The 13,416-nt window shown below is 37.9% G+C and overlaps 1 protein-coding gene across 1 annotated transcript; it reads right to left on the reverse strand.

Moving 5' to 3' along the window:
- Nucleotides 1–7,165: 7,165 nt before the first annotated feature.
- Nucleotides 7,166–11,814, reverse strand: LOC122314436 (probable disease resistance protein At5g66900). The gene is made up of 5 exons (XM_043130053.1): nt 11,003–11,814; nt 10,017–10,417; nt 9,053–9,432; nt 8,470–8,681; nt 7,166–8,335 (listed from the first exon to the last, which is right to left on the reverse strand). The coding sequence occupies exons 1-5, from the start codon at nt 11,628–11,630 to the stop codon at nt 7,482–7,484; spliced, it is 2,475 nt and encodes an 824-aa protein (XP_042985987.1). The 5' UTR covers nt 11,631–11,814; the 3' UTR covers nt 7,166–7,481.
- Nucleotides 11,815–13,416: the final 1,602 nt, after the last annotated feature.

Genomic DNA, 13,416 nt, shown 5'->3' on the forward strand with positions numbered 1-13,416 from the left:
TAATTGACCAAGCCCTCCTTCCATAGCCGGCCATACACCTCATCCCTTAATTTAAGGAATTGTCAATCATCTTCAATTCCTTAAATCTCTCATCCCTTAATTTAAGGAATTGTCAATCATCTTCAATTCCTTAAATCTCTCATTCCTTAATTTAAGGAATTTGCAATCATTTTCAATTCCTTAAATCTCTCATCCCTTAAATCTCTCAAGTCCACTTTGACTTACCAAACTAGCTCCACCAAACCTCAAGGATTCCTACCATTTAGGAATTCTCCTAAAATCCTATCCTCCATCCACTCAAATCACTCAATCCCTCAAACCACTCTATCCCTAAAATCACTCCAATTCCAATTCCTTAATTTAAGGAATTGATAATCATCTCTAATCCCTTAAATCCCTCATCCCTTAATTTAAGGAATTGTCAATCATCTTCAATTCCTTAAATCTCTCATCCCTTAAATCTCTCAAGTCCACTTTGACTTACCAAACTAGCCCCACCAAATCCTCGAGGATTCCTACCACTTACGAATCCTCCCAAAACCCTATCCTCCATCTACTCAAATCACTCAAACTACCCTATCCCTAAAATCACTCAATTCCTAGAATTCCTCAAGTCAAGCAAAACCCTAAACCTCCATCCTAGCCGTCCGTCATACATCTTCCAAACCCTAAACCCCATCTTCCAAGTGGCGCCAACCCTAGCCCACTCTAGTGTCGTGCGCCCCTCACCATTGAACCCACCACAATCCCTTGCCCATTTCCGTCACTCCATACACCCATCTTTGCCCAAACACCTAACCACACCATACCCAAGTGGTCATCTTGACCACTATTGCTCGAGAACCAAGCAAGAGAGGATCAAGGATCCGGTCATCACAAGACCACCATTGGCGTGGATGACTTATTGTCTAGGGACTTGACTGGGGTCCCTAACAATTGTGGCGAGGACGAAGACGTTGAAACATGGTTTTGGCTGTAGACATAGTCAATGACGTTAGACAAAGCTAAGGCAATGTGAAGACCTGATGAATGCATGCCAACCATGCTAACACAACAATGCCAATCGACAATGCAAGACTCGGTGCATGCCCATGTCTCACTCTTCATTTTTCAAATCAATGATACATGTCTAGTCCAAAATGACCCATATGCATGCCAATGCCAACCCATATGCATGACCCATGCCTCTTCTAAAATAAACCACCTTCAAACATAATGCACTCTTAAGTCAAACGACGTCCCAACTCTAGGATAGACATGAAATAGGTATGGGAACAATGCTATGCCAATGCATGATGAAAAAGGGAAAAAAAAAAAACATTGAGGCATTTTACCAAACACTTGGAGTGCATCCAAGTGAGAAACTCGGGCAAAAACCCATGGGAGTTTCAAAAGCCTCCTTAATACACCCAAATACGCAACCATAACTCCAAAAGAGTTTCAATAAACCAAAAGAAATGAAAATTTTCAAGAAATTTCTCAAATAACCCCAATCCAAAACCTATATGCAAAACAAACAGAAATATACCCAAAAGAAATTCACCAAATCATGAAAGAACAAAAGAGAAAGGGCTTTACCTTGATTTGAAGGTGATTTCGGAAGAAAAACCAAGTTTAAAATGAATATTTTTGAGAAAGGGAGATGAAACGCACGGGAAGAAGGAAAAAACAAGAAACTGGGTATTGATCGAGCAACGCTGGTTTTTATAACAGGTCTTCGCTCGAGCGAACTTAAAACCCTCGAGCGGCCTGTCGAGCGGTTTTCACTCAAGCGGTGTTGAGCGAGGGTCGAGCGAGACCTCCAAAAATGCATATTTTGCCCAGTTTGGAAACACACAACACTCACATGACTTGGACAAATACTGGAAATGTCAATTTTCACACCAAGAGTACATATCAAATGTAGAGGAGCATCATATTCTCATAAATCACGTAAGTAAAAACAAAGTATCACAAGTAATGTAGACGTGCGTGTTTAAAGCGGTCCTTGCTCAATCAAGAAATTTCAACCGTAAAGCATGAGCGGGGTTGGGTTGAACATGAAATCATAAGTGCTTGGGAAGCTCTTTCAAAACACAGAAAGTCAAACCCAATGCTACTAGGACCTGAATCTTTCTGTTTAAATACTTGTTTCAGTATGTTCAAGAAAACAAAGAACTTATTCTATTTTTCACCCTCCTTTTTTTTTTTTTTAATTTATAACACATCACTTTTTCTTTTCCTTTTGATATACCATATTTTTGCACAAGTGAACCATGATGAGGTCATCTAACCCGTGGTCAATTCTATATGTAGGTAGAGCTTCCTACCACTTTTGATTGCCTCCCCAATAAACTCACAAGTGGCGAAATGTCAATTGACCGAGTTTGGAGTGAAGTGTGTGATGCCAGTCACAGATTACAAGAGATACTCATGTTCCAAACCTTTGTAAAACTTAGGTATATGATACAAATCTCAAAAGACACATGCACCTCGATTTTAGAATTAACAACCCCACTATTATATAGCGCAATCATGGAGTCCATGTACGAGCAGCAAACAACGACAAAGAAACTAGACAACAAAAAAATCAACACAAAATAAAACAAAAATGCATGTAATGCATGTCTGTCAGTCTACAGCACCAAAATCATGTGTGGCTTGCGTCTTTTCCTTTTGGATGATCCACCTTGGTACCCCTTTTCTTGAGTAGGGCTTTTCAATTCTCTTGGTGTGCCTCCTAAGCTCAAAAAAGTTTGGTCGGATGTGACCAATCTTACCACAATCATGACACACGAGGCTTGCTTTGTGAACTCTTTATCTCAAGAAGGTTGAGACATTCTTAGGGCCATTCATGTAATTCTTACCCCTTCTAGAAGGATAAGCAGTTCTACTCTTAACGAATGAAGGAGTATGCACAAAGTGACTCATTAATTTAAAATAGTCTGGTTTAATATGGTCTATCTTTCCACAGTGATGACATATGGGGCTCATGTTGCGAGCTCCTTGTCTTTTGGGAGGAGGAACTGACTTTTGCACTTGCAAAGGCTTCTTACCCTTTTCAGATGGATGAGCCTTTCTTTTCTCAATCATTTCAGGAACAAACATTGTGTTTCTCACATTTTTATAGAAGGCTTTTTAGCTCGAAGGAGCATCAGGATTCTCTTCAAAGTAGCCTAAACCACTCTTATCACTAGAGGACTTTCCTAAACTTAGGAGTTTGTCAAGCTGGTTTGTCCCAATGGAGAATTTCTGCAACTTAGTATTTAACAAAGTTAACTCACTTTCATGAGTTGTCACTTTATCTTCCAAAGTTACATTCCTCTTTCGTAACTCATCTGTTAGACCAATGGCTTCTCTTAGTTTGCCTTGGAGTCCTTCATTTTCTCTTTTGCATAAATCTATTTCTTCAATTGAGTTTCCTCAATTTCACACATTCCTTATACAACTTCTCATAGATTTCCTGCAAGTCATCTTCATTCCCGGATTCATTTTCAGAAACACTCTCAATTTCAACCACAGATTCACTGCTATGACTTTTCCCTACAACAGAGGAAGGAAAGCCATGTAGTTGAGATTTTTCTTCATGGAAGAATTCTCTTGTGAGTCACTCGACTCAGACTCACTATCAGTCAAGGAAGCAACATTAGCTTTCTATTTGGCCTTTTTGTAATTTGCACACTCAAATCGAATGTGACCAAAACCATGACATTCATGGCATTGAATGTTGTCCTTGGCAGCTCTAATGTCTTGCTTATAGCTCCTTTCTCAGTTTTCTAAACTTGAACCCCCATTGAAACCTTTGAACCTTCTCTTTTCCTGTCCTGGATTTTTCTGAGCAAACATCTTCCTGAATTTTTTAGCATAAAAAGCTATGTCCTTGTCACTCATTGCAAGTTCATCATAAGATTCACCAGACTCCTCTCTAATAGCATTGAGGGCTAAGGACTTGTTTTTCTTATCCACAGGAAGAGTATGTTCATAGGTTTGTAAGGAACCCACCAACTCTTCAATCCTCATGTTGTCCAAGTCTTTGCTTTCTTCTACCGCAGTGACTTTGGGACGAAACCTCTCAGGAAGAGATCTAAGGACTTTTCTCATAATTCTGTTCTCAGGAATTCTATCCCCTAAATTAAAACGAGAATTGACAATATCATTAAGTTTGCCATAGAAGCCATCAAAAGTTTCATCATCCTTCATCCTAGGTTCTTCAAAGTTGGTGGTTAGCATTTGAAGTTTAGAATTCTTTACAGCCTTGGTACCTTCATGGGTAACCTCAAGAATGTCCCATGCCTCTTTGCAATTTTCACACATGGAGATTCTCTTGAACTCCTCCTAGGACACGGCCATGAACATCGCATTCAGGCCTTTGCTATTCCAACTACACTCGTTGACTTCATCCCTAGAGTAATTTTCCACACTCTTGGGGGTTTGGACTCCCTCAATGACTGCAACCGGTTGTTTCCATCCCTTTGTTACAGAAGCCCACACTCGTTCATCCACAGACTTAAGGAAAGCTCTCATTCGAACTTTCCAATACGCATAGTTGTTTCCATCAAAAAATGGTGGAGATGTGAGTGATTGAGACCTATTCATTTAGACCACTACAGCAGGATCACACTCAGGAACTAAATCCTAGTGGAGTGAACCCACTCTAATACCAATTGAAAAAACAGTGGTTCAACATAACACTACACCTAGAGGGGGGGTGAATAGGTGTAAACCAATTTTTATGGCCCTTTGAAAATTGGTCAAACAAGCAGTTAGTAAATGAATCAAATAACACAAATAATCAACACATAATTTTGATTACGGAGGGGAAACTCATTTGAAGAACATCTTCAAAATCTAAAACCACTCTGGGTGTAAGACACCACCTCAAATCCACTATAGAAATTTTAGTTCGTTACAACCAATTTAGAGACACTCACAAAACCTTTGTAGTAGCTAAGCTTGGCTTGCAATACCATGAGTGACCCACTCGATCTCTACATGCATGTAATGCGGAACTCCAACCTTTCTATAGCTTCCCACGAGAACCTGTCGATCTCTGCATCAACAGCAGCTCCGGACTCTTCCGGCCAACAAATATGTCCACTTCAATGGACTCATGTAAGAATTGATTTTGAGTGTATTGTGGTGAAGAAGTGTTTATCCAAGAGAGAATCAACCAAATGGGGGAGAGGTTGCTCTAAGAAGTTGTTGGAGGCCCTTAGGGTTTTTGCTCTGATTTACCACACTAGAACATAAGTTAAGTTGTTCTATTAATAGTTCCAATCAAAGGAGGCGCTTCAAAACCCTAAATTGTAAGTGATCTGGAACATTGGCTTGAGCGAAGTATTGAGCAAAGGTCGAGCGGCACAATCTGCCTGAGTTCGCTCGAGCTCAGAGTCGAGCGAGTGTCGAGCGACACATTCTGCCTAGTTTCGCTCGAGCTCAGTGTCGAACGAGTGTAGAGCGGCCCACTCTGCTTGAGTTCGTTCGAGCTCAATGTCGAGCGAGTGTCAAGCGGCACAGTTCGCTCGAGCGCCCTGTTGAGCGAGGGTCGAGCGAAGACATCTGCTTTGACCAATAACGAGCACACTTCAAGCACGGTTCAAGCCTTTCCGCAACAATACTTGTTACAACACTATTTTACACAGGTTTTCACAAGAATATGCCAATACGCTCATTTTTCCCTCAACACACAGCATGTGCTGTAGCTGGATGATTGCATCTTCATCACTTTGGAACTCAAGCTTCTGCTCACCCCTATGAGAAAATATCCTCTGTATAATGACCTTCAGGTTTGGAGTTTTTGAAACAGGGACAAAGAAAATATTGTCCTTACATGTGCCTATCCAAATACAATATGGTCAGAAAGCTCCCACTAAAAGCATATTTCATCTCTTTCAACATTTGCAAACAAAAATATACAAAACCCAAAACCCTATTGAGCGGAATTCCCAAACCCAATTCCAGCATAGAGTCAGAGATGAGCAAAAGCAATTTTATGAGACAATAAACCAATTATGAAGATATGACATTTGCTTTATTTTTTTTCCCCTTTTCCTATTGCTACTCTTCAAAGGCAGTAATTTACGAATTCCAAAGTACAATATATTGCGAAAAGAAAAAACCTAGAAAGATTGCTACAGAAGTAAAACAAAAGAATGAGCCTAGCCAACTAGAAAATGTTTTACCTAATGATAAAGATTTATTTCTGACAATCGAGTGTGCACGTGTGTGCAAAAGGTTAGCCTGATTCTGGAAAGATGCATAGGGAGAGTAGTTAAATTTTCTTTATGGTAAAACCAACGGTACACTCCTAGTATAAAAGATCCAAAACTTAGTTTAGAGATTGCGCATATAATATTTTCCCTTGGCAAAAATGGCACCAAAAGGATCTTCAGTACCTTTAATTTCCTCATCCTGACAAAGTGGTCTTCCCACATCCTCCAGCAGCAGTCAATACAAGCACCGGCACCTTCTTCTTCAGCAGCTGCACCTTTAACTCCTTTAAAGACACATGCAACCCAACACTATACTCTTGGGGCAGAGGAGCGGCGCAACTCAACCGAGAAATCTTAACGAGCAAATTCATGTGATTATTAATATTGTTCACCCTCACCAAAGTCTTCAACTGAGTCCTCGAATTCAATACTTGCAAATCAGATTGAATGAACCCGAGAATTTCCATGTTTAACTCCAAGAGTTTGCCTGCGTAATGGAGTTTCTTGCGGTAGTTCCACAACTGAATTTTCAAGCACTTGCTAACCAGCTTCTCACCCTTTTTCATTTGATCAATCAATTTCTTCGCTTCCTCTTCACAGTGTTCCAGACCTCTGTTTAATCGTATTATGTCTTCGACTATTGGCATCAAAGATTGGAAGCATTTCAGAGTGGGTTCGAACAGACGGGTTTCAACTGTTCCAAACAACAGTGAAAATGCCTTTACAAGTGCTTCTCCCAAAGCAGCCTCTCCGATTAATGCCCCTGCCATAACTTTGCTTCGCCAACTAACCGAAAAGTGGAAACAATTTATGTTTCAGCTTCTTCTCATTTTCATTTCTCTTTAAACTGAAAGCAAGCAGAGCAGAAATTCCAAACAAAATAATCCCAGAGGAAACAATTACACCCCTATCTCCGGCATCGTGCTTTTGAAAATTATACATCTTGGAACTACCATCATTCCTCTATGGCATAGAACTGAGCTTAGTAGCCGTTTATTGCATTCAATTCCTCTTTATTTGCGAGATCAAATTAATTGTATTGTTCAAACTTCATAGTAAGAAAGAATGCATATTTCTACAAGAGAAGGCCAAAATCATTTGCAGCTCGTTATTCATGTGTTATGGACACTTTCTTTTTCTATCTTTCAATCATCATATGGTGATAATATTATTGAAAAATGCGTGCATTTACAAAACCAACTTATTCCTCAAGATTGACTTTGAAACAGGGTGCTCACACATAGCCTAGCAGGAATAGGATTGAAACTATGGCTTTCTCGGAAACCATTCTCAGAAATGATTACGAAGCCATTTCAAGTTGATATCTTTTTCCGCCACTTTTATCTGTGGACCAGAGTGGTGCGCGGGAATCTCCTTGATAATAGACTCCCATCGTTTGGCCATCCCTTCGTCACATACCACAAGTTTCAAGTGCTCAAGATCCAGAATTGATGGTGGCAACTGATTATGCAATGCCAAGCACCCTTTCTTATGGAACTCTTTCATATTACACAACTTGCCAATGTGCTTTGGCAACTTGCTAATGCTTAGGCAGTCAGAGATGTCAAGAACGACCAAGTTATGGAGGCTTCCAGTTGACTCTGGTAACTCCAACAACTCAGTACATGACCTAAGCCTTAGCACTTCTAAATTCCTTAGCTTTCCTAACCCCTCTGGCAATTTAGACAGCTTATGACAATTGGTGATGTTGAGTTTCTTAAGGCTGATAATATCAAAGATCCCAGCGGGCAATTCCACCAGATTAATGCAGTAGTCAATGTTTATCTCCCTTAGATTTGGCAGTGCATCTGAGATCTGGATACTGGAATTCCTATATGCATGACCAATATGACACATAAACAGGGATATCTTCTCCAAACTCCTTGATGCTGATAGAGTCTTGCCAATGGAAGGAATTGAAACCTTCTCCAATCTGATTCTCTTTAGATTGGGTACAGACCCAAGTAGCTGAAAGTTACCTAATTCAACACGAAACGCACCATAATTGGTAACTATAAGAACCTTTAGTTCCTCCATTTTCTCTATAAACTCGGGCAAGGTGTACTTCTCTGTTTGAAAATTCAGAACTAGAACCGTGACTTCAGGTGGTTGAATATTACACCAACTTGATGAGAAATTTTCATCTGCAAACAACATCCTATATGTCGTGATAAGGAACCAAAAATGCTCTGATAAATAAAGAAAAAAACAAGATTCTGCCAAACAAGGCTGTGTTCATGTGTGTGGGAGCATTTAAAAGTGAGAAAAATGAACTGACCAGTTGAGATAGACAATAGGTGGGAGCTGATATGTTGCTGCTTCTGTTCAGTCCACCACTTGGGAAGATTGTTTCCACTAATGTCCAAAATCAAATTTTTCCTCTTTTCTATTGGCTCCTGTCTGCACTGATGGTTAGCTAGCTCTCTAAGAAGATCATGTTGTAAGACAAAGTCTTCAGCATAGTATCTGCCTACCTCACTTGCATCTCTCCTGGTAAATAAGAAATAGATGCTTAGAAGATATTCAAGTTCTTCTGTCTTCACACAAGAAAATATAAGTTCCAGGACTAAAAATATTGGAGAGAAGTTAACAATATGAGATTGTGTAACAGGATGAATTGGATAGGGGTAAATCCCTCATTGGTTCCTGTTGGAACAACTTTCCTTTTCTTGAATTTCTTTCTTGTAATAGGCTTTCCTTTTTTTCCTCTTATTAACACAACTTCAAAGTTTATCTAACTGTAAGAAATTAGAATATATTGATCGTGTATATATGGCATATTGCAACTAGCAACTAGAAGTGAATACTGAAGAAATCAAACCCCAAAAAAATAATAGGACAAATATAAAAAGCCAGCATACCTTGTGACCACAAGACTAGCCAAATTCCGGGAACTGATTTCAAGAAGGTTGGCAATGGTGCCAACTTCATCTAGCTCATATAATTCTTCCCACATATCAATGAGTGAAGCAACACGGATCCTTTGGTCTTCTGGGAATGAACCTATGTCCATAAAACACTCCTTCATGATGACCTCATACTTGGGCTTGACCTTCTTATCTGAGAATTCTAGACTGCTTTGGAGACATTTAAGGAGATCATCTTTCGGCACAGAATCAAGAATAGAATCACCAGAAGTCCAGTTCTGCATTCTGTTTTCCCAGGTTGCTGCAGACTCGCCACGAAGGGAACTACCAATCACTTCAAGGGCTAGTGGAAACCCCCCACAGAATTTCACTATCTGCGGTTCAAGGCCACAAAAAAGGAAGAAATCAGTTATTGGTTGTTTAAAGGGGTAACATTGTCCAAGGCTGTAGGTATCTAAACAACATTACTAGTTTAGACATAAGAAAACATGGTTTGTATCTCTGCATTTTCTCCATATACAAGTCTTAATGGACAATTGATGCATAAAAAACAAAACAAGTTCCCAGAAAGACATCTACAAGGATGCAAACATGATTTTGGTTGTTAGGTATGCATCATGCACTTATCAAGACAGAAAATGCTATAATGTATTGCTTCCCTCATAAATTTATCTTTCCCGAAAGGCAAAAGTACAACTAGATGAAAATATACATACCCATCCGGGGCAGGAAAAATTATCAAAAAATTGCAATGCACCATTTTCCCTTCAAAAAACTAAATTATGTCTTGAAATTCTCAAAAAAGAAAATACCCCCCCTTGCTAATTAAAAATAAAAAGGATTTTAAACAATAAACAACATAACATCAATAGTGAGAGTTTGAGGGGATTTGTGTATTTTACTCTTACAATAATATATATTTCGTATTTCAAACAAATATCCATAGTAACAAAAATACCTTTTTGACAGTATCATCATCCGGAATGTAAGAGTTCCCATCTTGCAGAATTGCTGAGTGGCGAAAAAGTTTTGTTGCATCCTCATCACTTAAAGGTTCTAACTTATATTTACAGCTAAACCTTGGAAATGCAGTTCTTGAAGTTACTAGAATCTTAAAACCTGTCATATGGAACATAAACTTCTCAAGGAGGGATTCTGATCCAGACCAGACATCATCCAGGATCAACAATATAGGATTTTGTTGCTTAATTCGATTCAGTAGTTGCTTCAGATGGTTAATTGCATCTTCATCACTTTGAAACTCAGGAACTTGATCACCCTTATGGCGAAAAATCCTTCGTATAATGTCCTTCAGGTTTGGAGTTTTTGTAACCATGACAAACAAAATCTCATATTTGCCTAGCCAAACACAATGTGGTAAGAAATCTGCCCGTGAAGTACGCGTAATGTCTTAAAACATTTCTATGCAGGAATATAGATAATGGCAAGCCATATGAATCAAATTACCAACACAATCCCAGCAAAGGATACAAATATGAGCAAAAAAGCAACTTTCTAAGACAGTGCCACCAATTATCGCAATATGACAATTGTTTCTTCCATTTTCTTCTTTCTTTATCCTTCCAAGGCCATAATTTCGGAGTGTGATTTGTTCAAGAGATTTCTATTATGCTAAGACTGTTCAAAGGGTATACCAAAAGAAAGAAAGAAACCAACATAGTTGCAGCCTAAAATGTTTCACCTAATGAGACAAAGATTTGGTCATAACAACACTAGAACGATTCCTCATGTGTGAGTGCAATTTGTTCATTTCATTGGCAAATACCTAATGGTTATTGTCACACTGAAGGTTGCACTTACTAGTTTGATAATACGCAAATAGTTTTGGAAATTAAAATATATATTCTCAAACCTTTTTTGGTATTTTCCACACACAAAAGACATTAAGCAAGTAAGAATCCAAAAGAAATTGAAATGAAGTACCTTTGATATCCTCATCCTGACAGAGCATTTTAACCAATGTGGTCTTCCCACATCCTCCGGGAGCAGTCAACACCAACATCAATACCTCTTCTTTCAGCAGCTCCATCTTCAATTCCTTCAAAGACACATCCATCCCAACAGTAAAATCAGGGGGTTCAGGAACCGCACATGGCAACACACCGTTTATCCCAGCCGAATTCATCTGCGCACAAAGATCATTCACCCCCCTCAAAACCTCTATCCCATTCCTCAAACCCCATGCTGGTATATGAATCTGAAAGAACCTGCGAAGGGCCTCGTCCAAACTGCAAAGCTTGTTTGCATAATGGTATCTCCCGAAGTGTTTCCACCTTGTAAGGTTCGAGTACTTACCTACGAGCTTCACGCCCTTGTTCATTTGTTGGATCAGGTCATGTGTTTCCTTCTCTGACCGACCCAATTCTCTGTTTGATTGTTGTATATCTTTAACCAGTGGATCCAACACGTCTAGCGTGCTTTTCAGTTGTTGGAGAATGGATTTGGATGCAATGGTTTTGGTTATCACATCCTTAACTTCTGAATACAACACAGCAAATGCCTCTCCAAATGCTGCTCCCAGAGCAGCCGATCCGACAAACGCTAGTGCCATATATAACTTTGCTTTGCTAACCAATCGAAAGCTCCAATACGTGAAACTCTGAAATAAAGACACGCAATACTCAACCTTGCCAACCACGGAGCAATTTATAATGTTTTCCTGCTATTGAGCAAGCATGTGAATCTCACGATATGAAAGTTTGAAACTCCATCGAACTTAACGAGTACAAAGCGAGTTGAATTGTTCATTTTAGTACACGATTGACTGCGTAGCAGCGAAGCGACGTCTTTTTTAAAGAGTCATCTGTTCGATTCGTATTCCAAACTTTCGTTGAATGAGTTGGCGGCGACGACCACGTAAAGGCATGCGCCCGTTAGAGCGGCTCTATCCAGGGTGATATACTAATATCACCTAATATACGTCACACATGAGACGTCAGCTTTTATAGAAAAGAAATCCTATAACTAAAATATATATATATATATATAAATAAATTCATAAATTAATAAATTAAATTTATTTTATAATAAAAATAATTTTATAATATATCGTAGCACATTAAATTATGTTTGTGAATTTATTTTTCTAAAGAAAATTTATAATTAAAGTGTATCTTTTTATAATAAAAAATATATATATTTTTTATTTTTTATAGTAGAAATAGTAGAATCTATTATATATATATATATATAAAGGATCAAACTTATATATTTGAATTTTATACAAATCATCTCATGTATTAGACTCTTGTACGCTATCTTTATCTAAATGGACAGTGATATGGGAATCGATATATAATCGATGAAAGTGAACCGATACGTGCAAAAGTAATGTTTTTTTTCTTCTTCTATTTTAATCATTTTTTACACAATTTTAAATTTTTTTTAAATAATAATTCATTAATTTTTAACTATTAAATAATAAATAAATAAATAAATAATTCAATCGGTCATTTCTATTCATCAATTTTATTGTTTCAACTAGCATTTTCAATTTTTTTTCCTCGTGAATACTATTTTTATTTTTAAGGAATAAAAAAACATTCTGCAGCCATTGCTATAGCTGCATCTTTTCTAACATGAACCTTATCTCCTTTTTATTTCAAAATATAAAAATAAAAAATAAAAAAACAATTTGGTTGGCTTCATAGCATGCAGCATCTTAGATTATTCGTAAGGTCCATGTGTTATGGACACTTTCTTTTTCTATTATTCAATTATGTGGAATGCTACACATCATTCTATACCATACATTTTATATATTAAAATAATCAATTTTATTGATATAAATTGTAAATAATAGATAACGCATTCAATTGATCAGAAAAATGATCATTCCATTTAATGTATACTAGAGGTTGGTTGTTATTATCATTACCATATCTCTAAAAATAACATCTAAATATAACACATATTTATTTATATATTTATATTAAGATTATTTATCTAATTTAGACATCAAAATTTTATTGAGCCCACACGATACTCTCATTTCGTTGCAAATGTCCATATCATTGGTGGTGGGAAACGCACAAAACGCGTTGACTCGTTCGTTTGTATACGATTGATTGCGTAGCAGCAAAGCGACGATTTTTCTGGAAGAATCGGTAGCGATAACCACCACTTTTCTGGAAGACTTCTGTTTACTGATTCGTATTTCAAACTTTCGTTGAATGAGTTGGCAGCGGCACTCCGACAACAACGACTAGGCATGCGCCAGTGCCACTCTATCTAGATACTTGATACGTCAGCTTTTACATAAGAGAGACTATAATTATAAATAAAAAAAAAAAAAAATTATAAAATTAATTTCCTGTAGTATTAATTTATTTTATAAC

The sequence above is a fragment of the Carya illinoinensis genome, chromosome 1 (assembly GCF_018687715.1).
Source record: "Carya illinoinensis cultivar Pawnee chromosome 1, C.illinoinensisPawnee_v1, whole genome shotgun sequence".
Lineage (NCBI taxonomy): Eukaryota > Viridiplantae > Streptophyta > Magnoliopsida > Fagales > Juglandaceae > Carya > Carya illinoinensis.